This window comes from Globicephala melas, chromosome 18 (genome assembly GCF_963455315.2).
Source record: "Globicephala melas chromosome 18, mGloMel1.2, whole genome shotgun sequence".
Classification (NCBI taxonomy): domain Eukaryota; kingdom Metazoa; phylum Chordata; class Mammalia; order Artiodactyla; family Delphinidae; genus Globicephala; species Globicephala melas.
The window spans coordinates 65101432-65127988 of NC_083331.1; the positions used below are offsets into that span (position 1 = coordinate 65101432).

A 26557-nucleotide genomic window follows, 5' to 3' on the forward strand; every position below is an offset into this window, starting at 1 on the left:
TTTTTAACTTTTTGAGGAACCTCTATACTGTTTTCCAGAGAGGCTGTACCATTTTACATTCCCACCAACAGTGCACTAGGGTTTCCTTTTCTCCACATCCTTACCAATGCTTGTTAACTCTTGTCTTTTTGACATATAGCTATTCTAACAGGTGTGAGGTGGCATCTCACTGTGGTTTTGATTTGCATTTCCCTGACAATTAGTGATGCTGAGCACCTTTTCATATACCTGGTGGTTATTTGCATGTCTTCTTTAGAAAAATGTTTATTCAGGTCCTTTGCCCATTTTTTAGTTGAACTGTTTCTTTTCATTTGATCTTCAGCTGTATGAGTTCTTCTTGTATTTTGGATATTAACCCCTTATCATATATATGAGTTGCAAATATTTCCTCCAATTCAGTAAGTTGCCTTTTCATTTTGTTGATGGTTTCCTTAGTTATGCAGAGGCTTTTATAGTTGGATGTAGTCCCACTTGTTTATTTTTGCTTCTATTGCCTTTGCTTTTAGGGTCAAATCCAAAAACTCACTGCCAAGACCAATGTCAAGAAGCTTTTCCCTTATGTTTTCTCTAGGTGTTTTATGGCTTCAGATTTTATGATTAAGTTATTAGTCCATTTTGACTTAATCTTTTTGAGTGCTATATGATAGGGGTCCAGTTTCATTTTTTTATGTGGCTGTCAGTTTTCCCAACACCGTTTATTGAAGAGACTATCTATTCCCCATTGAGTATTCTTGGCTCCCTTGTTAAATATTAGTTGATCATATATGCATAGGTTTATTTCTCAGCTCTCTGTTCTGTTCCATTGCTCTATGTATCTGTTTTATGCCAATACCATACAGTCTTACTACAGCTTTCTAATATAGTTTGAAATCAGGACATGTGATGCCTCCAGCTTCGTTCCTCTTTTTCAATATTGCTTTAAATTTTAAAGCTACTACAATTAAAATAATGCTATATTTGTATAGAACTAGATATATTATTGGAACAGAATAGAGTCTAAAAACATATATGCCTATGAAAACTTGGCATATGATGGATTAGTATAAAGAGTTAACTGTCCAATGAATTATGTGGAGACCAATGAATTTCCATATGGAACTAAAATTATGTCTCTACCTTACAGCAAATTCAAATATATCCAGATGAATTAAAAAGCAAAACACAAAGAACAGCACTTTAATTCTCACAAGAAAATATAAGAAAATGTCTTTATGGCATCATGAAGGAAACCATTAAGGAAAAGTTGGATAAATTTGAGTACAACTACAATTAATACTTGCACTAAATGAAATATGACATATATATTTTTTATTACCAGGAGACCAGAAATACACAGAAGATGTTTGTAGAGTGTAGAAGACCAGTATTCAGAATATGTTTTTAAAAATCTGTAAATGGGGGAGGAAAGCCCCAAAGAATCCAATATAAAAACAGGCAAAAGATATGGATAGGCAATTAAGTATATCTGTAATGCTTTTATTACTTTAAACATTAAATTCATCATGAATATTTTGGGAAATGCAAATTAAAACACTCTTTCCATGTTCAGAATATAGAAGTAAAAAACAAAGTCATTCCTCTAATGGCCATTATATTTTAATGTGTGATGGTGAGAGTTTGGTTGTGTTTGTGTTTGTGTTTGTGTGTGTGTGTGTGTGTGTGTGTGTGTGTGGAGGTGTTAAAGAAATAAAATTAGAGACAGCACAGTAATAAGTGCTACGAAGTCATTAAAACAGAATAATGTGATAGAGTGTGACTGCAACGAGAGCTCTGGAGATGGGGATAACACAACACATTTGATCTGAAACTTGCATAAGAAAGTAATCAGCCTTTCAAACAAATAGGTTTGAGAGCATTCGCATACCAAGCTTAGCACTCTGAACTAACATATACTATCAAAATACCAAGTAAATTAGACTTCCTCATCATAATACATTTTCATTCAAAATAACTACATTTATGAATCCTAGCAGATATTACCCATGCTATTGTTGTACGGTTTTGTTTTTTATCCAAGTTTTAAATCTGTTCCAAATATATTATAAAGGAAAGAAATATAAACATGATACTTCCAGAAAAGACACAGAATCTCAATATATTTCTCCACATAAAATTCACATGTGACAGTTGTGTTAATCAAAAAAAATCTTTAAATAACTATTCTAGGGGAAATTATCATGTAAAATCTAGTAAAGAAATTATTATAAAATGTATTTTTTACAGCCAAAATAATCTTGGACAAAACAAACACGTACCTGAACATAATGCCGAAGAACATAAAGAATTTCCCCATTTTGAGCTTTTTCAGACAACACCGTGTGAAATTTACGAAATGCTCTGGTACCCATTTCTGCATAGAGGATAATCACTGGTAAGTTCTCTTTGTTTGCAGGAAATTTGTGGTCTCCTTTATACAGATAAGGTCTGGGCCTAAAATGAAAACAAAACACAAACAAGAACTGAAAGCAGAGCATATGAGAAACATATCGTGAAACTTTATAATTTTTACTTATCAAACTTATAGGAATGTATGTATATGCATTTGTGTGTGTGTCTGTGTATATACATATATATATATATACACATAGACACATACATAAAATCACAGAAAAAGAATTTAGATTTCCTGTGGTGACTCTGAACAGAACTTCTTAATGACAGAAAAGACAAAAAATAAATTTGGTTAGCCCAACACTGAATATTAAAAATATTTTATTTTCAATCAATGTTTGCTATCTTTAAAAATAAAATATAGGGCTTCCCTGGTGGCGCAGTGGTTGAGAGTCCGCCTGCCGATGTAGGGGACACAGGGTCACACCCCAGTCTGGGAAGATCCCACGTGCCGCGGAGCGGCTGGGCCCGTGAGCCATGGCTGCTGAGCCTGCATGTCCGGAGCCTGTGCTCCGCAACGGGAGAGGCCACAACAGTGAGAGGCCCGCGTACCGCAAAAAAATAAAAAATAAAAAATAAAATAAAATAAAATATAAATGGCAACATATTTTTTGATGAAATAAAATTTATATTTTCTTCAATTAGAGGAATATAACCTTTCATTATAGCTCACATTCCCTGAAAATGGGCTCCAAATCTTTAAAAAACAAAGGTACTATGTCATGCAAAGATTATCAGTTCTTAATATGAATAACAACTCGTTAAATCCCGAAGGATAATCAAACAGAGCAGTCCTATGGTCTGGCCCTACCATCATAAACAGACTTTGACATCTTATTTTCCAGGCACTATGCAAGATTCTTTATACATATTAGTAAATTCTATCTTCACAATGAAATGAATATTAGTATTAAAGATAAATGTTTTCAAATGTTGGTAATTGGAAAGGCTGCTAATGCTATTAGATAAATCTTGAGGTTGAATATAAAAGAAAAAAATTAGAAGAAATGAAATAGATTTTCCAGAGACAAAGGTAAAGGTTAATATAACGTTTGTTCATGAGTCTGTAATGGTGAGTGCCTTCTTTTTTCTTTTTTTTTTTTTTGCAGAGCACAGGCTCCAGACGCGCAGGCCCAGCAGCATGGCTCACGGGTCCAGCCGCTCCGCGACACGCAGGATCCTCCCGCACCAGGGCACGAACCCATGTCCCCTGCATCGGCAGGCGGACTCTCAACCACTGCACCACAAGGGAAGCCCTGGTGAGTGCCTTCTTATACCCTAAAACACATACCTTTCAAAGTCTGCTTTTTTAATTAATTCAGGAATCACATGGATATATCATAGGTAATAAAAAATTATACTACATGTATGGAGAATTACTCCGTAAGAGGGAAAGCAGCTTTTAAAAATCGACTAGATTACATTTAAAAATAGGAAATTACATTTCTTGAATTGACTAAGATTATAAAGGGAAGTCATACACATTAGCATTAGTGAAAACGTTAGAAATGGAGTATGAAACATAACCAGCTTTCTGAAGAAAAATTTTGAAATATGTACCAATTTTAAATGCATACACTTATTTACCTTGTGATTCTAGTTCTAGAAATTTATCTAAGATAATATCAAGATAACAGTATAACGATACATGTACATAAAAATATATGTACATGGACATTCAACTACATATTGTTTATAATAGAGGAAAAATGTAAAATACCTTATATCTATCACAGGGGGTGGGATAATTAAATGTACTTGTTCATTTAATCACAGTATTATTCATTTGATAAATATCTGAGCATCTACTATGTGTCAGGTGGAAATACAACACTATATAAATGGGTCCTGCTCCACAATGACAAAACATAGACCTATATTTATATTTATTTATATGCAAGAAATGTAGGGATGTATAATTCAGTGGGGGAAGGTTCTAAGACATCCTTTATAGTACAATCCCATGTAGGTTTTTAAAAAAAGAATATATCTGCATGTGAATATATGTACTTAAAAAGAAAAAAATGTACCAAACTTAACAGAATTATGGGTCATTTTCCCTTTCTACTTTGTATTTTTTCTGAATTATTTGAATTTTTTAAATAATGACCACATAATATTTTTAACTTTTAAAATGCAGCTTTTGTAAATCAACTATACTCCAATACAATTTTTTTAAAAAGTAAAAATTAAAAAAAAATGCAGCTTTCCACTTTGGACAAAAAAAGGAGGGTAACACAGTTTGAAGTGGCATTTGGAGAGCAGACCTTAATGCTACATTTCCCAGAATCTCCAATGATATTTTCAAAGACACAGAAAAAAATGAAAACTCTTAATGAAGCTGAAAACTAATAATAACGTTATACTATAATTTGGGAGTAAAACCCAGTAATTATAAAATCTATGCCGTTTAACTTAGAATCATAACTGATGTCTTCCTACTTAAAACATAATACACCTTACCACTTGAAATACAACAATTTACTAGACAAAAAGAAAGATAGTGTAATTCTTTTTCTCTCTACTTCCTGTTCCATGGTTCAAAGATCCATGGTCTGAATCTGCCCCAAACTTGACAGATATTACACTAAAATGTCATTTATTTATTTGGGAGAAAGTGACAGCAATCGTCACTGTCCTAAATGAGTATAAATTTCTCTCCTCCCCTGCCCCCAACAAGGAAATAAAAGGAGTTTTTTAGGAAATTGGGACAAGAATACCATATAGTAAAGAAAGATAACTTTGATGCCCTAAATGTGTTATGATTAAAAGAAAAAAAACCCACATTCCTAACTCAACCAAAGGCAAAATAAGAAACAATATGAATGCAAATGGTAACACATTAGAACAAAAAAAAGTATAATAAGTGTATCAGTTATTTCTTTAAAAAATATAAATCTAATCTGGAAAAACTGAAAGAAAATGAAAACTGAAGAAAACTTAGGAATGAGAAACATCTACAGAGAGGGAAAAAATTAAAATGTTCCTATTACTCTGTGTGTGTGTGTGTGTGTGTGTGTAAATACATTATTTGCTTAAATGAGAAAAAACAACCACCATGGACCAATGTTGATAGTGTGACATAAACCAAGGATTATGTGCATAAGGTTCACAAAAAAGAAAAAAAAAGACTAACACTACATACATACATATATACATACACACATATACCACATATATAACAACTGTGTGTGTGTGTGTGTGTGTGTGTACATATAAAAGACACTATATATATCTATGTACACCCATTTAGTTTCTGTCAGGTTAGGGAATTGATTTTACCCCGCTTACAAGCTAGTAAGTTTGCCTTTTGTTGTTTCATGGATCCTGGCAGAAGACAAACTCTTAGGTCAAAAACAAAGAACGTTACTACTCCTGGCACATAAGCAGCATGAGCATTATTTAGCATGTTTGCATCAGTTCCCTGTGGCCCCCGCATTCCGTTAGGGTGGAAATGGACCCACAAGAATGCTACACAAGAATGCTTAGCTGTACGCACCACAGCTAAGAAGCACTGAGTGCGGGGAGCCCCTCATCCTATAAGAAGCAGTAAACAACCTGCTGCTTGTCCCAGAGGCAGACATTAACTCATCCCTCAAAGTCACCTGCCGCACACAACCCTGAGAAATGGCCTGGGCACAGACCATTCAAGTCCTCACAGTCTTACCATACCCAGAAAGACACTCGGGGCTATGGCAGAATCCACCCCCCCCAATAATAAGAAAGCAACCGCTACCCCCAATGAAAACATTCTGTGCCTGCTTTCTAGAAATACAAACATTTAATCCCAAAATGGCACGTGTCACTCCAGTTCCAAAATTGTTAAACTTGCACCTAGTAGCTGCAGCGTCAACCAGGCTGCTCAGGAGATGGAAGTGTATGTATACATTTGTATCATTAAGATTAAAAGAAGGCTGTCCAGCCCACATGTTTACACATGAATTTGGGGGAGGGAGGAATCTACGCTTCGGAGCTGCCACTGATGGGAGTCAGGCACGAGTCAGACCCAGGACTGGCCATGTTCACACAGCATGTGGAGGAATGACAAGCCCCACAGCAGGTCAGATTGTCAGCCACAGCTGCTGGCGACTCAGGCAGACTGTATGACTATTTTGACAGGCTGCTGTGCTGGATCCAGGATCAAAGAAAACAATGTTTCCCCTTCCCACACCTTCAGAGCCTAAGGTCAGGTGCTAGACTTGCAGTTCTACCTCAGTAGCCATGAAATCAATGTGTCCCATCCTAATACCTACAATTTTACCTATTTTCCAGTCATCCTCTATTTATACCCACACCTTTCATCCGGAAGAATCAGGTTCAAGTGAGACAAGAGCATCTTTAGGAAACTTACAAAGACCCATTATAGGCCCCCAGCTAGGCCCCTGTGGTCACCGTAGAAAGACTTGGTAAGCAGTGGACTCAGCCAACTGGTTATCTTCATGAGGTAGGACCACATCTTCCCAACAACACCATCCAGGGGGATGGACCAAAATTAAAGCTTGAATTCTTCAAGCCCCTTCTGGCTGGGCTACCACATAGAGGCCATACCAACCAGGATGATCTGAGGCTGCTGTTGACCGAAGGAAAGATACATGACACCCAGCAACGGTCACGGTAGAATCCTGAACAAATCCATACAACCTCCTACCTCTTTCATCCTAACCATTTCACAGGAGGTGGCCAAGAGATGGAACCTTTCCGAGCATGGTCACATCCAGAGATCAAACGGCCTTACTAAAGCCTATGGATCAGAGGGTGAGAGAGGTAGAGTCAAAACTTTTCGAATTAATTTCTGAGGAGGCCATTCTAGTATGCTCAGAAACCAGATGCCTGTGGGTGAGAGAACGTGGAATGTTCAGTGAATGCTTTTGACTACGGATCTAGTGTTGCTGGCCTCTGTGAAATAAGGTGCATAGCTGTCAGACTACAGATGATCTGGAAAGCCAGAAAAATAACAGTTTAGATCCAAGGGCTACAGTGGTGCGGCCAGAGTTGGCTGATTGGACTTAAGTAGCGAAACCATAACGTAAAGAAGTCTCAACAGGGATGAGGCACCAAAGGTGGCACCAAGAGCAGGGTCGAACATCTGACATAGTCAGTGTGCCAGAAGCAGGTGGTGGCCCAGCGCAATGCGGACGCCTCTACCACAAGACAAAGAAACCATCTCTGGGCAGAGGTCACAGCCCGGTATGCTGTGGTAGATCTTACATCAGAAGCATGTAGTCCTTTATTGTGCTCCTGTCTGTAATGGTGCATCTTCCACGCAGTGGTGGAGCCAGGTAGCAACAGCAGCAATTTGGATGCTGCAGTCTTGACATGCAGCTCGACTCCACTCAGACTCATTGGATAATGGGTGTGGACTGTGTGTATCTACAGAAGTAACCCAGACTGTCAGATGGGCAGGTGCAGCTTATTCTCACAGTGTACAGCCCCAAAGACTGGTGCCTCTAATCTGGTGGTCTTCGAGTGTCAGACCTCGAATTCTGCCCACTGAATGGACTGACTACATCTGCTTTCGGTTTTTCATAGCTGCAGCCTGGATGCACTGCAACAGCAGCCCTAAGTCACCACCAGACTGTAACTTAGCTGAGTGTATCAGTAACTTGATCCAGGCTTTAAAGGAAACAATTGCGAATTGAGGGCCCCACTGAGTCAGAGATTTTACTTCAGGTAATGGAATGGGGCATTGGGTTTGTCCCAAAGGGGAGCTGCTGCCACTTCATCATGTACCCCTAAGATCACACAAGGTTTAAGTAACTCTTGAATATACTGTTTCCACTTGACCAGAGAGGCTCACTGACTCCCTTCTACCCTGTTAGTCACTGAATCCTAGTTGACCTGTGCCAAAATGTAAACATCATTGTAAACATTGTAAACAATGTAAACAAGACTGCCTAAGTCAGGTGTTCAGTTTCAACTAAAGCTCAGCAATTTTCTCTTTTTAAAAACGGGTGTACTTGATAGCTGAGTCAGGCAGGTGGCGACATTGTCCTTGGAAACTACCTCTCTGGGCATTCAAGCAGCCATTCGGTCTGTAACTGAAGTTGTGATTTCCCCCCTTCTCCTCCTGGGATTCTATGTTGAGTCTGCTGGACCACCTGGGAGTAGATAGTAGATATGTTGTCTCCCAGTGAGAGTATCTCGCTTCAGACTTCATCAGCATTCAAAGTATATACACATACAATACAACACCAGTTATAGATTTAGACGTGGGAGCCAAAACAATAAAAATAGAAGTGCAATGAATTGGTCGAGAGATCATTTTAATTCCCTTTCCCATCATGAGCACCTTCCAAAGCCCACCAATTGAGTTTAGGTGCCTTTTCCGGTACGAACAAAGATCAAACATCCTGTGTGAGGAGCTCCAGTAGCAGTTATCAGACGAAGACTGCTGTCATCCAGCCAGGAGCACAGGGAGTGCAGAATGGCGGAAGAGAGGGGAGCAGTAGCAAAGAAATCCAAGTGTTGAGCTTTTGTCTCCCCAACCCAGGGGGCCTTTGTCCTTCCTCTTTCAGAAAGCTATGCCTCTGTCAACAACCCACTCTTGTTTCTAAAACCGTCAAGAACTATAAAAGGTCTAAGGCTTGGTTTTAGCCTACTTACAAAGTAGTAAGTTAGGCTTTTGCCATTTTATGGATTCTGGCAGAAGATCTGAGACTCCTGGGTCAAAGAGAAAGGACTTTTATTGCTCAAAGCATAGCAAGCAGCATGAGCATTATACCTGCTCCCCAAGTTCCACAAGGCGGGCTGTGGGACAAAATATGGAGCTAAATGGACACTACACAGTGGGTGTACGTTGCAGCTGAAGATCGCTGTACTTGGGGAACCACAGTTTTATAACAAGCAGTAAACAAGTTCGTTCTTCTTTCCAGAAGGAAACATTACCTAGTTCCTCAAGGTTGCTCACTACAAACACAACCCTGAGAAATGGTTCAGGTATAGAGCAGGTCAGGTCTTGCACTTTTTACTGGTCAGACCAGGCGAGAACATGCAAGGACTCACAGCATTCATGGCAGGTTGCTCTCCCAAACGGCTTGATGTTAACCTTTTTTTAATCTTAATTTTAGATTAAATATCTAAATATTAAATGTTTAACTTTAATATTAGTTTCTCTAAGAAAATTATAACATCAGACATCAGATGCCAGAAAACAGCAACAATAATAAACTTTAAAAGTTACCAGACTTCCCTGGTGGCGCAGTGGTTAAGAATCCACCTGCCAACACAGGGGACGCGGGTTCGATCCCTGGTCCGGGAAGATCACAAATGCCGCGAAGCAACTAAGCCCGTGTGCCACAACTACTGAGCCTGTGCTCTAGAGCCTGCAAGCCACAACTACTGAGCCCACGTGCCACAACTACTGAAGGCTGCGTGCCTAGAGCCCGTGCTCCGCAACAAGAGAAGCCACCGCACGGCAACGAAGAGAAGCCCCCACTCACCGCAACTACAGAAAGCCTGTGCACAGCAATGAACACCCAATGCAGCCAAAAATAAATAAATAAATTAAATTCAATTAAAAAATAAAGTTACCAAAGTTAACTTTAAAAAATGCACTAGGAAAAGAAAAACACATTAGGGCTGACAATTTCATAGTCTATTAATGCTTTAGAGAAATAGGTAATTGCTATGCTACACCAATTCTTACAGAATGACATGGTTGCCTAATTCACTATATGAAGCTAGAATAACATTAAAAAATGGCATAAATAGTTTAAATAATAGCTAATCTCATTAAAGTAGAAAAATGAATCTTAATGAAGATACAAGCAATCTTACTTCAACAAAAATTAAGATAATCCCACACCATTAACAAATAGTTCTCCCTAGAAATGAAAAGGTGTAATAGTTTAAAATATATTACCATAATACACAGTACGTCCAAAGAGAAAAACTTCGAATTGATCTTAATAGATGCAAAACAACTGATAAAACAAGTTATTTCTGATTTTAAAAACACAGTAAATTATAAAACTTTAAAGTTTTAAAAGAAGGAATGAACAGAAAACGTACTATGTTATCTGTTGAGAGATTCGACATAATAAACATTTAAATTCTTTTAAAATTAACTAATAGGTTTAATATAATTCTAATTAAAACCCAACCAAGGCTTTTTCGGGAGGCAATTTGGTAGGAGAAAAAGGACTCTAATGTTAGTTTGAAAGCATCAACAAGCACAAAGAGCTAAGAAATTCTGGAGGATAAAAAAGCAGCCATGAAGAGGAAATTGTCCTGTGAGGTACCGGAATAAATCGTAAAGCAATAAATACTAACAACATGGTACTGTTACAAGAAACATAACAGTATAGAACAAAGTTATAAAATAGACCATAATATAAATATAATGAATATAATAACTGACTAGCCACCTGAGGGGAAAAAGATCTGACTGGATCCTTGCCTTCCTAAGAAAATAAACTATAAATAGTTTAAAAGTTTCAGGTGAAACAAAAACTTTAAGAAAGCTACTGGGAAATATTAGTAAAATCTCTCACTCAGGTTCGGGAAAAACTGTGTAAGTATAAAAACATACATACATAAAGGACAAATTTGGCTACGTAAAACTAAAAGCTTCTCTATATTAAAATTAATATAAATAAATATTAGAAAAAGTTTCCAACAAATAAAAGAAGTTACTGTTTAATATATAAAGAACTCTTTCAAAATTAGAGAAACAACTTTAATACTTCTTAAAGTATAAACAATCAGGCAGTAAAACATATACTGGCAGGCATTACTCTGTAAAAATCACTACTAAATTAATAATCTCCTTCCTACTTCTCATATTCATTTGTATTAAATACTTGGAAGAAGAAAAAGGTTTTGAATAATGCATTATAAAAAAGCAATTCTATACTACTGTTTTTGTTATTAATTTTTTACTCCAAGGTATACATTCAGTTTCTATTTAAAGAGATATAGCTTAGATAAATCCACAGCTTTGTATGTTTACAGGCATACCTCACTTTATTGTGCTTTGCTTTACTGTGCTTCACAGATATTTCATTTTTAACACATTGAAGATTTTTGGCAATGGTGCCCAGCAAGTCTATGGTCACCATTTTTCCAACAGCATCTGCTCACTTCCTGTCTCTGTGTCACATTTTTGTAATTCTTGCAATATTTCACACTCTCCACCAGCAAAAAGATTGACTCACTGAAGGCTCAGATGATGGTTAGCAGTTTTTAGCAATAAAGTATTTTTAAATTAAGGTATACATTTTTTTAGACATAATGCTGTTGGGCACTCAACAGACTACTGTGTAGGGTAGACGTAACTTTTATATGCACTGAGCTACAAAAAAATGTGTGTCAATTATTGCAGTATTCACTTTATTGAGGTGGTCTGGAAGAGAACCCACAATATCTTTGAGGTCTGCCTGTATTTGCAAAAACAACTTACGTTACATAAAATACATCTCTCATATATTTTACGGTATTTTGGTATTCTAAAATCAAAAGCTAATCAAGATAGAATATTGAAAGTACTTATATACTTTAGAGAAGGATTTAGATATATTGAGAGCACATTCTTTAATATACAATGTCTTGGAATATTAAAATCTTTTATTATAAGAAGTTTCTATTTCACCCCTCATCTCTTTTTATAAACCACTTCTTTCACTATGGCCGATCATTAATTTACCTTGAAGTAGCCTTCTTCAACAGCTTTTTAATCTCATTAACTTTACACGTGTGTTTCTCATGGATAACCACAAATGCATCACAGCCATCTGGTGGAGGCTCGTCAGCTGCGATCTAAGATTTCAAAGATTACACTTAGCTACGGTAGTCGATAATTACAATATCATTTTTAAAACTTACACATTATTTTGATTAAAATAGCTTACCAACTATTAAGTTATTGCTCTAATTAAAGTAAAAATACATAGACAGAATAAAACATTTTAACAAAATCAACTGTACAGGAGGAAAACATGCTTTGAAATTGTTGAAAACATCCCATTAAGTTAAAATTGTCACTACAGTTCACTTCACTGGTGATTAGTCTTCGTAACTGCCTTATCCCAAATAACTACAAAATTACCTAAAATACTCAATTATACTATAAACGATGGTAACAATGAAAATATAATCGATGATAGGCTATGGAACCAGGTATTACAAGTTTGGAGATTTTTAGCTAAAGATATTCACATTAAGATACATGTATGTACATTGCTAGCATGCTTCTTTGTCAAATATAGTTTGGGTATTTTTACATACCTGTTGAAACATCTGAATAGTTGGAGAGTATGCCCTTATAGAGAAAGCAAACTTTAAGAGATTGATATGTAAATTGTCTAAAAACTGTCCAGCTTTCCTCAGGATTAAGTTGTAGTAAGAATAATCTGATTCTACAAAAAGAATTCAAAAGAAAAGGATGTTAGTATTTTGTATTCAACAAATTGGCACATCTCTCACTGTATAGCTAATTAAATTGATGTCATATTTTAAGTTTGGAATAGAAGATGTTAGAGCAAAAGGGAAAATCAAGATCTCCAGTTTATTATTCATTTTTATCTTCCAGTGAAGTCCAGGCAAGCAATACAAGTCCAGATGAAAATAGTCTTGCCATTAAAATCTATTTGGGGGCTTCCCTGGTGGCGCAGTGGTTGAGAGTCCGCCTGCCGATGCAGGGGACATGGGTTCGTGCCCCGGTCAGGGAAGATCCCACATGCCGTGGAGCGGCTGGGCCCGTGAGCCATGGCCACTGAGCCGGTGCGTCCGGAGCCTGTGCTCCGCAACGGGAGAGGCCACAACAGTGAGAGGCCCGCGTATCGCAAAAAAAAAAAAAAAAAAAAAAATCTATTTGGAAGATGCCAACATAGACCAATTCACTCCAAGGTTGTAGAGTTATAATACATAGATAAGATATAGGCCCTACTTACAATTTAAGAGGAGACTAAGAATAGCAAAGGACTCTATACCATCCCTAGATCAATTCTCAAACAGTAATTAAAAATTATCTGTATAATTATTTGTTTAATGCTGTCCTTCCCATTAAGCTATAAACCGTTAAGGCAAGAATCTTTTCTAGCTTTTCAATTATGCCTTTCCACTCTTGGCACACAAAACAGCATCTAATACATTTCTGGAATTAATATTTAAGAAGTGAATAGACCTCTTCATTCTAGGCCAATAATACTTTCCTAATCCAGTGATTTCAAAGAGTCATCATATGAGAGTAGGTGTGCTCATTCACTTCTACTTTAACAAACTGTAGGTGATTTTCTCAGGAAGTTATGGTGAGTTTCCCCCCAAGAATCAAAAAGTAAGGCAAGACTTGCCTTCAATAGTAAAAGCAACACAAAAGCCATTACAGAAGAGATGTTACCTTAAAAATGGATCTTAAAAAAGACATAAAAGCTATAGGGTCAACAAAACAGTCAAAATTAATGCAATAATATAACAAAGACTACATCAGTCAAAAGGACATTGGTTTTACATGAAAACAGAGAAGAGGGTCAACAGAAACAAATGTGAGTAGTGCCTGACCACAGACACCAAGATTTGTCAAGGTCACTGTTAAGGTTGTCTCTAATGTAGTAATGGATATAGGATTCAGGGGTTACAGAAAGTAAGCCTATGTATTTTTAGGCTTAACTTGCAAGATAATCATGGATGCACTGGACTATTTTAGCTAATGTTTAAAAATAACTAAATCCATGCTTACCAACTAACCTGCTGATAATGATTTTGCCCTTTCGATTTCTTTCACCTTTCACTTGTTTTTTTACCTATTGGCATTTAATATACATAAATCACTCTCATCTTTAAAAAAAAAAAAGCGGCAGCAGTACATGATGAATCACGTACTGATTCACCTTATTTGCTCTATAGTCAATCTTAAAGACGTAACAATAGTTACCTCTACTTCCTCAACCTACTGTAGTTTTTATTACTATACCTGTAAAAGTGCTCTCAAAGTCACCACTAATTTTTCTTTTGTTAAATCTTAGTATTTATATTACTTGGTTCTTCTTTAGTATTTGATAATGTCTATCACGTAGCACTTAATATTCCCCTGGCTTTCATGACATCACACTTTCTAGGTTTTCACCCACCTCCACTGGTGCTCCCTAGTCTCTATTGCAGGTTATTCCTCTGGTTATCTCTTAAATACTGGTGTTCTTTATTTTCTTCTCATTCTATCTCTTTTCCCTATAACTGCAATTACCTTCTTGATGTTGATAACCCCCAAATTCTACCTTTTAGTTTGGATTTTTTTTTTTTCACCTAAATCTCTCACTTACATCAGCTTACTGGATATCCTCACTTGGATATTCCACAAGCATTTCAAATGTGACACGTCCAGATGGCAATCTTCCTACCCCAAACCTGGTTCTCAATTATAAGTGACTGAGTTAGAAATGTCATAGCATTTTCTAAAAATCTTTCCATTAAAATATACGAGCAACTTTATTTGTGTAGAAACCATTAAAATCTTGAAGGACTTTGAGAATGAGATTTTAATATGCTGAGAACATGAAGAAGGGGAAATAAATAGGGGCTCTGGAGTCAGATAAACCTTGCTTGATATTTCTGATTCACCACACAAAACTACAAAGGTTAGCTAATATCATGCCACTCGAATCTTGAGACATCAATAAATATATACCTCTGTGGCAGACCCATACAAAATGATTTAAAAAAAGGCGATTCAATGTTTAAAAGGTCTGAATATGCTGGCCCATAATGTAAACTGTCCTCACGAAATGGCAGGAAAACTAGCACCTGAATTCAAAGAGTTAATGTTCAACTTTTACAATTTTTTTAGGCAAGGACATCACTGAAATTATTTTTCAGTGGAGAGAATTTAGAGGGTCTCATGGAGATTCAACAACCTAGAAAATTACAAGTAACTGAGGATTCTAAATGTTTCCTCTAGGATAATGCCTTGAAAACAAATTCAGTAAAATCTGATAGCTTGTGTCATCTGTAATTCCTCATATATACCGTTTCTTCCTACACCTAACAAGGTCAGCATTGAGGCAGCAAGGTGCATTTGGCGCTCACCACTATGAACAGGTTCAACAGAATTACAGTTTTGTGTTAGTACTTCTTATTTAATACACTTCATTTTAGGTTCAACCCTGAAACACATACACCTCCTATGCTTAAAGTAGAGTTCAGGTACTCCTGAGCTTATATTCCAACTTGTTGATGATCTGCCACCAGTTTGTCCAGACATGCTGTTTTATTTAGGTATAAAATATGCTGACAAATTTGAACTTAAAGGGTTCAAAATTTATAAGAGTAATTTTCAAGATTGCTTCTGCAATGAAAATGGCACCAAATAAGGCCATAAAGCATGTACTGAGAACAACAGGTTTGGGAAAGGTACAGTCAGGATTTTAGGTGAGAGCCAGGAAATCTGGTGTTGGATTTTTTAACTCTCATGAAAACCTGACATATTAATCTAGCTTATTTTTACCTCAAATACCAAAAGTAAAATCACCAGGACAAATACAAAACCAACGAACAACAATCACCCATTGCTTTCCAAGTAGACTCCTAAGTGGTCACAGTTTCTCCACGTAATCTATTCCTGTGGTGTCTTTTGCCCGTCTCCTTTCCCTACGACCTCGTTAAATCCTATCATCCAAAACTCCACTCCAGCATTCACCACTGAAAAGGCTGTCCTGCTCTCTCTGAAATACTGACGGGTGCCTCTTAACGCATGTCCGGGTTATACCTATCCCTCCCCATTAAAGTTCTGATCACCTAATAATACGTGTAGCTGTTCTGTTGTCTCTATCATATTATAAGGTCTGGAGAACACAGATCACATTTATTCATCTTTGTATTCTCAGTATCTAAAGCAGTGCATACTGTCTCTCGTGACTCAAATCATGATTAATGAATAATGAAGCTTTTTAGTAAAAGTTTTTTCAAAGAGCAAATTACTTGTTTTTAGAAATATTTCAGTTTAAAATATCATTAAAGTCATGTCTGCTCCCTTTATCTTAAACCTATCTCATAAAATCATAAAACTGTTGAACTTTAAAGCCACTTAAGCCAAACAGGCTCTAGTAAATGAACACTTAAAACATTCAAAACCATTGTTCATCTTACATTTACACTGAGGAATAAAATCATAAACTATTTAATCACCGTAGTAAATTTTCTCTAAGTTAAAAGGCTAAAGAATCGCCTCTTGAGAGATTCCATGTTAATATCATTTATTCTATTCTCTGTAGAGATAGGAAACTAACCTTTTTCTTTAACCTTTCTTTATAATAATTAGTAATTAACCTTTTAGCCTCTGCCGTGAAAACCTAATTTCAGCATCTGATCTTCCTTAAGAAACACATTAATAAACATAAGTTCATTCTAAGAATATATGTATGTATGCATAGATATATACTCTCATATATATTAAAAAAAAGTAGGAATAACTAAGTCCATTTTCTAAATAATGAAATGAAACCACACAGGTTACCTAACTCAATAAGAGCAAGTATTAAAAATCTCTCTAAGAGTTCAGGAGTAAACGTATTCTGGCAAAAAAATTTTAGTATTACTAGATGCAAAACTAATACTATTTCAAAGAAATCTAGGTAAAAAGAAAACCATAATTCAACAATTTCTATTCCTGCTTGATTATAATGAGATATCCAAACACTGCTAATCATATGAGTTTTTGTATAACAAAGTATTAGAGCCTTATATTTTTGGAAATGGATGCTTGGAATAGTTTCCATTAAAACATTTTTTCAAATTTAATATTCAGACTTACTAACCCAGTTAAGCATTTACACTTAAACTTTACCATTAAAAACAATAAACAAAAAAAAACCAATAAACATATCTAATATAGGCACATAAATATTGATACATATCTTGAAAGTTGAAATATGTACATCACCTACCTGTTTGTTTATAAATTGCTAATTCTTGTACAGTTTCCAAAAACTGCCAAAATTTTTCATTACTTTCTTCTGCCATAAATTCACTATTAAAAAAAATAAAAGTAATCAGTTAATCGATGGAAATAAAAAATGGTTTCAATACTATATTTTAGAGCCAAATTACAACTTCTGGTAAAAACAAAAACCTCCTCAAATAAAAGTCACTGATTTCCATTTACTATAATGCAAAAAGAGAACAAACTGATGATTCTTCCCTGAGGTATCATTCTTAACTACAAGCATATAATCGTGACTGGAAAAGACTACATGAGGAATTACTTTTGGCTTTTCCTCTTTATTAGCTACAGCTAAAAAATGGATAATTTATTTTGTGTCTTCATGTGAAATGCCACTGAGAAGTATAATTTAACGGCAATAAAGAGAGTGTTATATAAAAGTAAAAAGTTAAAAAATAGACTGCCTATTTTTCACAACCAAAACCTGGTTTTATAAACATTTTTTAAAAGTCATATTATCGATTATTTTCATTTAGCTACATATTTGTGTAGACAATATTTTTATTATTTAAAACAGAAAATATCTTAATCAAAAAATTAACAGAAAATTGGTGTATTGCATTAGGTCTTTGGTCTTGAAGCCCTAAGAAACTTCCATTTATCCACAGAGTGTAAGTAATAAAAAAAATAGCCAAAGCAATATAAAGCCTTTTGGAAATAATGGAATAAGTGAAAGATTATTCAGTCCTGTATGAAACAAAGTGCAAGACAACTAAAACAAGTAGATTTAACTATTTAAACCAGAAGAGACACAACCACCAAACAGACAGTACAGACTTTGTTATTGCCCATCTTATCTTTCTTTTAAGCCTCAGTAAACCTAAACTAATGCTTAATATAAATGGGAAGTATTGAGGACTTCCAGACACACGCTGAGTGATAAATTCTTGTGAGTCTGAGATGGTCACTAAAGGGGGAAAAGGAGGTGAAAAGGAGAAAAACTGATTAATTCATCAACAGAAACAGGACAGACATAGGGATTTAAAGCAATAAGCAACTTCAAAGCAACTCTTGCTATTAATGGTATCCAACTCAATGGCATTGAAACAAACAAACAGGCTAAAAGCAGAGGAAACTATGGGGAATACTAAATAGGATGTGACCTGAAAAGGACAGGGATGGTACAAAACCTTGAGAAAAGTAGAGCGCAACACTTATTCCCTAATTGACTTGACCAAACAACTACTGACATGCTCATTTATTGTGCATTCACAGGTAAAAGACTTCTTCCATATGGCAGAATTTATACATATGAGTAAATATCATCATGTGAATTATCTAAACTATGTATGAGTGAGGCCCTGTACGATCCATCCAGAGGCAAAATTCTTCTCCACACGTGGATCTGTAGAACTAAAAAATTATATGCTTCCAAAATGCAGTGGTGACATAGGTGTTCCAAATCCCAAAGACAGATATTCCAATTCCAAAAGGGAGAAAGTAGAGAGTAGAGGAGTCATCAATCCCAAGCAAGTTCGAATTGCAGCACAAGATTCTGTTAGGTTTTTAAGACTTGAGCATAACTCTCCGTGGCTTATTGCTCCACCCTCTGTGCTGCCTGCCATGGCTTTGCCCTCAGTGTCATTCTCCCTTTTTCTTGAAGTGTAGCACACATTTGCAGCCATGTAGTTCTATCAGCCAACTTCCTGCCTGTAGAATTTTGGAAGTCTGGCAGCCTTCTCTCATTTCATCCTGTCTCTGTCCCTTTTGATCCGAGCAGGCAGTGTTTCTATTGATGCAACAATCAAAATCCTTGGGGTTCTTCTACGTATCTCACCAGGGTCATGCCATTACACAAGGATCCTCCCCAGATCCTTCTCCTGGATAAGCCCCTCTTTATTCCTGGCATCTGCCGAGATAGCTGAGTGGATCCACAAGTCGCACACCTAATCTATACAACAAAAGATATCCAGCCACACATTTGGCCTTCTTTACAGAGCACGCATTCCCAACACCGAGTTTCCTAATTTTAGCAACCTTTGCAATCTGGATAGGCTGAGCGCCTCCCAAATTACCAAAGGCTGCTTCCTTTTTCTTTAACGGTTCCTTTTTCAATTTCTCTCTTTCCTCTTGCATTTTACAGCAACAAGGAGAAACCAGATGATACTTTGCTTGGAAATCCTTTAACACTTTGCTTGGAAATCCTCTTAACTATCCAAGTTCATCGCTTACATGTTCTGCTTCCCACACAACTGTAGAATCTAATTCAGCTAGATTTCTGCCTATATAACAAGGGTCATCTTTCTTTATTTCCAATAACACATCCCTCAGTTCCTTCTAAGCCCTTGCCAAAAGTGCCTTTAATGTTCATATTTCTACCAACATTTTATTCATAATCATGTAATTATTCTCTAAGATGACAGAAGCTTTTTCCTATCATGCTTCACGCTTTCTTCTAAGTCCTTAACAGAATCGCCTTTAATGTCCGTATTTATGCCAACAGTCTCTTCAAGGCAATCTAGGCTTTTTCTACGTTTCTCAAAACTCTTCCAGCTCCTTCCAGATTCAACAGGTATTTCTACATTTTTAGGTATTTAGGTATTACAGCAGTATTCCCACTTCAAGGTACAAAATCACATTAGTTTCCTATTGCTGCTGTAATAAATTACCAAAAATTTGGTGACTTAAAGCAACAGAAACTGTCTCACAGTTCTGGAAAAGTCCAAAATCAAGGTATTGATAGGGTTACACTCCCTCCAAGGGCTCTAGGGGAGAACCTTTCCTTGCCTCTTCCAGCTTCTGGAGGCTTAAGGTGTTCCTTGGCTTGTGGCTACACCAATCCAATCTCTGTCTCTATTCATATGTCCTCCTCCTCCTTGTATGTGTCTTCTCCTCTTCTTTATCATAAGGAAATTGGATTTAGCACCCATCCAGATCCATAACAATCTTGTCTCAAGACCCTTAACTCAATTACATCAGCAAAGATACTTTTTCCAAATAAGGTAACATTCACAGGTTCCAGGGGTTAGGATACGGACATATCTTTTTGGGAGCCACCATTCAACCCACTAAAAGTAATGGGGTTGGTACATCAGAGTGTGGCTAGATTGTGAAGGGCCTTAAAGAGCATCCTACAGGAGTTCCAGTTCTAAGACTCCTGAGGCAAGCAGAAATTGAAACACTGCAACTATCAGCCTAATACTGGGAGAAGTTAGACTGATTTGTAACTGAGTATGAGATCAGATCCATGCAAGTTATGGGAGAAACTGGCGAAAAGGTAGAGGAAGGGGACATATTTTAAACTAGAATAGTTTATTTAATAAAAACTGTTTTATTACATCTGATACCACAGAAGTACAATGGATCATAAGAGACTACTATGAACAATTATACATCAACAAATTAGGCAGCCTAGAAGAAATTAATAAACTCCTAGAAATATACAAAGTATCAAGACTGACCCATAAAACAGAAAAATCCAACAGATTTATTACTAATAAGGAGATTGAATCAGTAATCAAAAGCTTCCCAGCAAATAAAAGTCCAGAACCAGACAGCTTCATTGGTGAATTCTACCAAACATTTAAAGTAGAATTAATACCAATCCTCACACTCTTCCAAAAAGAGAAGAGGAAGGAACACTCCCAAACTCGTTTTACAAGACCAACATCATCCTTATACCAAAACCAGAAAAGGACACCACAAGAAAATTACAGGTCAATATTCCTGATGAACATAAATGCAAAAATCCTCAACAAAATATTAACAAACTGAATACAGTAATACATTAAAAGGATCATACACCATAATCAAGTTATTCCAGGGATGCAAGGATGGTTCAACACCCACAAATCAATAAATGTGAAACACCACATTAACAAATTAAGGATAAAAATCATATGATCAGCTCAATAGATGCAAAAACAAAAAGTATTTGAAAAATTTCAACATCCATTAAGAGTAAAAACTCGAAGTGGGTATAAAGGAAATGTACCTCAACATAATAAAGGTCATATACAACAAGCCCACAGGTAAAATCATAGTCAGGCACAAGATCAGGAAAAAGACAAGGATGCCCACTCTCACCACTTTTGTTCAGTTTAGTACTTAAAGTCTTAGCCAGAGCAGTTAGGCAAGAAAAAGAAATTAAAGGCATCCAAATCAGAAAGGAAGAAACCAAACTGTCACTATTTTCAGATGACATGACATTATATATAGAAAACCCTAAAGACTCTGCCAAAAAAAACTGTGAGAATATATGAATTCAGTATACAAAACAGTATACAAAAACCTGTTGGGTTTCTATACACTAATAATGAACTATCAGAAAGAGAAATTTAAAAAACAATCCTGTTTACAATTGCATCAAAAAAATACCTAGGAACAAATTTAACCAAGGCAGTGAAAGACCTGTACACTGAAAATTATAAGACAATGATGAAAGTAATTGAAGACAACACAAATAAATGAAGACAAGACAAATAAATGGAAAGATATTCTATGTCCATGGATTGGAAGAATATTGTTAAAGTTCTCCATACAATGCAAAGCAATATCCAGGGTCAACACAACCCCTATCAAAATTTCAATGCCATTTTTCACAGATATAGAACAAACAATCCTAAAATTTGCATGGAACCACAAAGACCCCCAAATTCAAAATAATCTTAAGAAAAGCTAGAGCTAAATGCTCCTTGACTTCAAACTATATTACAAAGCTATACAATGAAAACAGTATGGTATTGGCACACATAGATCAATGGGACAGAATAGAGAGCCCAGAAACAAATCCACGCATATATGGTCAATTAATTTATGATGAAGGAGCCAAGAATATACAATGGGGAAATTTATGATGAAGGAGCCAAGAATATACAACGGGGAAAGGACAGTCTCTTCAATAAAATGCTTTTGGGAAAACCAGATAGCCGTGTGCAAAAGAATGAAACTAGACCACTATCTTACACCATACACAAGTAACTCAAAATAGATTAAAGACTTGAACATAAGACCTGAAACCATAAAACTCCTAGAAGAAAACATAGGCAGTAGCTCCTTGACATCACTCTTGGCAATGATTTTTTTGTATTTCACACCAAAACCAAAGACAACAAATGCAAAAATAAACAAGTGGGACCATATTAAACTAAAAAGCCTCTGCGCAGCAAAGGAAATCATTAACAAGATGAAAAAGCAACTACTGAATGGGAGAAAATATCTGAACATCATATATCTGATAAGGGGTTAATAATCAAAATACATAAAGAACTCATACAACTCAATAGGAAAAAAAAACACCAAACAATCCAATTAAAAACTGGACAGAATTTGAATAGACATTTTTCTAAAGAAGACATACAAATGCTAACAGGTACATGAAAAGGTGCTCAACATCACTAATCATCAGAAATATGCAAATCAAAACCACAGTGAGATATCACCTCACACCTGTTAGAATAGGGCTATTATCAAAAAGACAAGAGATAGGGCTTCCCTGGTGGCGCAGTGGTTGAGAGTCCGCCTGCCGATGCAGGGGACATGAGTTCGTGCCCCGGTCTGGGAAGATCCCACATGCTGGGGAGCGGCTGGGTCCGTAAGCCATGGCCGCAGAGCCTGTGCGTCCGGAGGCTGTGCTCCGCAACGGGAGAGGCCACAACAGTGAGAGGCCCACGTAACACAGAAAAAAAAAAAAAAAAAAGACAAGAGATAACAAGTGTTGGAGAGGATGTGGAGAAAAAGGAACCCTTGTTTACTGTTGTGGGGAATGTAAACTGGTGCAGCCACTATGGAAAATAGTATGGAGGTTCGTCAAAAATTTTTAAAAGCAACTATCACATGATCCAGCAATTCCACTTCTGGGTATTTATGCAAAGGAAGTGAAAACACTATGACTGGCAAAAATGTAAGCACTCCTATGTTCAGTGCAGCATTATTTACAATGGCCAAGATATGGAAACAACCTAAGAATCCACTGAATGATGAATGAATACAAAAAATGTGGTACACACACACGAATATCATTCAGCCATAAGAAAGGAAATCCTGCTATTTGTGAGAACGCGGACGGACCTGAGGGCATTCTGCTCAGTGAAATAACAGAACAAATACCCTATGAAATCTTAAAACACACGCAAAAACAATAAACAAATGAGCTCATATACAGAGAACAGATTGGGTGCCAGAAGCAGGAATGCAGGTGAAATGGGTGAAGGTGGTCAAACAGTACAAATTTTCTGCTACAAAATAAATAGGTCATGGGGATGTAATGTACAGCATGATGACTATAGTTTTAATACTGTCCTGTAGATTGCAAAGCTGCCAAGAAAGATCTTAAAAGTTCTCATCACAAGAAAAGAAACTTGTGTAACTACGTGTGGTGACAGACGTTAACTGGACTTACGGGGTGATCATTTCACAACATATAAATACATCAGATCATTATGTTGTACACCTGAAACTAATACGCTACATCAATTATAGCTCAATTTAAAAATCTGTTTTAGTATCAATATCTTACACATGTAATGTCACGTAGGGCGACAAAGACTCTTTTTAGAACCAAAAGCTGTTGCTTTGGTGAACTACAAATGCAACCGGCATTAAAACTTCATGCCGGTTAAAAAAAGAAAACTTTCAAATTTTGTTTAACTCCTGGAATACTAAGAGCAAAATTCAATAGCTCCAAGTTTTGTTTCTCCACAATAAATGAAACCTTATGCACTAAACCCAGTGAATGAGATTCAGAAAGAAGTAAGGGCTTTGCGAAGCTGTCTTCTCCACAGGAAGCCTAGGAGCTGACCGAATAATGTTATCATCTTGAAACCAGGTGCTTCAAATACCGGTTCCTAGAAAGAACTGCCTACATCAATTGAAGAGCTTGCATTAAACGCCACAGTCTACCTCCCATTCTTCCTTTCCTCTTTCGTAAACGCTAAGAAAATCCAAACGAATTAAACAAAGTTTTAAAACCCGTGGATGAGGCAAAGTACGAAGGCGGGGGAAAGAAACTGCAAGTGAGTGCGACGCACAGGGTAGCAGGGGAGGAGGTGATGCTCTGGGGGTCAAAGCACCAGCGGCGGTGCAAGAAGCTGACTGCCGGCGGGCTAAGAGACGGCGTCCCAGGCGCCGTCGGGGTCCCGGACGCCGGTGCGTTCCGGACCCCCCGGACCCTCCCTCCGCGCCGGCTCGGCAGACGGTCCGGCCCGCACTCACCTGGCCTCCAGCAGCAGCGGGGTCTCCGGCCACTTCGCGGCCAAGCTGGCAGTCACCGCCTTGGACGCGGAGGCGGTCCGCACGCCGAACAGCGAGAGCCAGAGTGCGGTGGAGCCCAGGAGCAGCCGCACCACGTCGCCGGCCTTCGCCATGGCGCGGCGGAGGAAGCGCGATCCCCCCAGACCCGGCGCCCACAGCCCACAGCTACTAAGCTACCCCCGGCTCCTCCCGCAGCGCGCCCGCCCACTTCCGGTGGAGGGAGCCCGAGTCCGTTACTCGGACCGGGGCCTGGCTTGGGCCGAGCGCATGCGCCGAGCGCTCTGGCGCAGTCCCTTGAGCCGCAGAGGACTGAGCCCTGAGCCACGTAGGTGCGGGCGGCGCCGGAATGCGGAGTGTGGCTGATGCTCCGGCGGGTCCACAACTGGGACCTCCGGTTCTCGGACAGAGACTCTGGGGCACGCGGCCAGGAGACTGAAGTGGGATTTTGGCCAACTAAGGCTGGCTGGAGATGGCAAAATCTGGAAGCGAAGGCACGAACCAGCGTGGTTGTTATCCACATTGCACAGGCGGAAAAAAGGCCTATCAAGTTCAAATACCTACCTCGTGGGAGTCTCAAATTTTATTGCATATTCGAGTCACCTGGTCGATCTTTTAAAAAGTCCTATGCCGAGACCACACCACGCACCAATTACAGGGCAATATCTGGGGGTGAGATTCAGGCATCAATAGTATTTAATCCGCCCTTCCCCCCAGGTGCTTCGAGTATGCGAAAACCAGTGACATCACCTGGAGGGCTTGTTAAAACCCAGGATGCTGGGCCTCATCCCGGTGTTTCTGATTAAGTAGGTTTGGTGTGGGGGCTGATAATTTGCATTTCACATCCATCAAGTTCCCAGGTGATGCTGATACTGCTGGCTGGGAATTATGCTTTTAGCCTTTGTTCTCAAAAGTGGTCCACAGACCAGAAGCTTCAGCATCACCGGGGAGCTTATTAGAAATGCAGAATCTCAAGCCCCACCCCAGCCCTACTGACTCCAAGCCCCTAGATTAACAGGCACCCCACGTGATAGCTTTGCTCGTTAAAGTTTTGAGAAGAGCTGTTTTAGAAGGTTACAGGTGAAAATGCGTAGAAAAGTGATAGTTGTTTTTGTCGTTATCAGCCAAAATGACACAGCTGTGATTGGGTCTCGATTTCATCCAAGGACTGTCTGACCCGAAAACTCATCAGGTTCAAAAACAAAACCTTGGAACAGAGTTAACTGGTTTTCCAGTACATATGACTCATCAACTCAAAATACTCCGTTTTATTTAACTGGGCAGTGGTGAAGCCTCAAGATCCTGGCTGCTAGTCAGGAATGATTCTTTTTCTATTCAGAAGAGAGGAAATTTATTGTAAATATTAAAATATATGGTAAAGAGACGCAGCAGGCGGGGAAACTAGTTTAGGGGATGCACTGATCTATTCCTTTTTTTCCCCCATGACTCCCTTGCTCTGTAGGGAATCTGGGTCTCTCCAAGTTGCTGAAACATGACCACTACACTTTTTCTTTTCCCCTCATTTGCTTAGTAAGTATACACCTTTTCTTGGAAGACCTTGCTCTGGAAATTCTACTCAGGTCTCACTTCCTGAGGTTAGCCTTCCTTTCCTGATGGCTCCCACTTGGTATGATCTATCCCTCCTTTAAATTCCCATAAGCTCTTGATTTTAACTGTCATAAACCACTTATAATTCTCACTTTAGAATTTGAACACAGTGCTTATTTATTCTACTAGAGATGATATATTCCCTGAGGGCTCATGCCTTATTCATTTTTAGCATCCCTTGCAGTACCTAGCACAGTACGTTACTGAGGCTCAATAAATATTGAAGAGCCCTTGTTTTATGGATTGGTAGGCAGCGATCTAATGCAGATGAGTAAGGAGCTTCATTTCTATGCATAGAGCATAAGAAAGAACATATTATGAATCCTTCACAGGTATGTACTTTAATTAACTCCTCATTTCCACTTATTTTTGGAGTGAATTTTTGACTGAGCTTGTGGGATGAAGGAAATAAACTATTAGCAGTGAATGTTTTAAATGTCA

At 37.7% G+C, this 26557-nt stretch overlaps 1 protein-coding gene across 3 annotated transcripts in view; it reads right to left on the reverse strand.

Moving 5' to 3' along the window:
* UGGT2 (UDP-glucose glycoprotein glucosyltransferase 2) overlaps window positions 1–24680 on the reverse strand; it is a 191643-nt gene extending 166963 nt beyond the window's left edge. For all 3 annotated transcript variants that reach the window (XM_060287968.1, XM_060287969.1, XM_060287970.1), the window contains exons 1-5: window positions 24473–24680; window positions 17265–17347; window positions 12616–12746; window positions 12035–12147; window positions 2256–2430 (exon numbers count right to left, since the gene is read on the reverse strand). In XM_060287968.1, the coding sequence (XP_060143951.1) occupies window positions 2256–2430; window positions 12035–12147; window positions 12616–12746; window positions 17265–17347; window positions 24473–24624 (654 nt within the window). In that variant the 5' untranslated portion in view covers window positions 24625–24680. The remainder of the gene's footprint in view (window positions 1–2255; window positions 2431–12034; window positions 12148–12615; window positions 12747–17264; window positions 17348–24472) is intronic.
* Between the last annotated feature and the right edge of the window lie 1877 nt (window positions 24681–26557).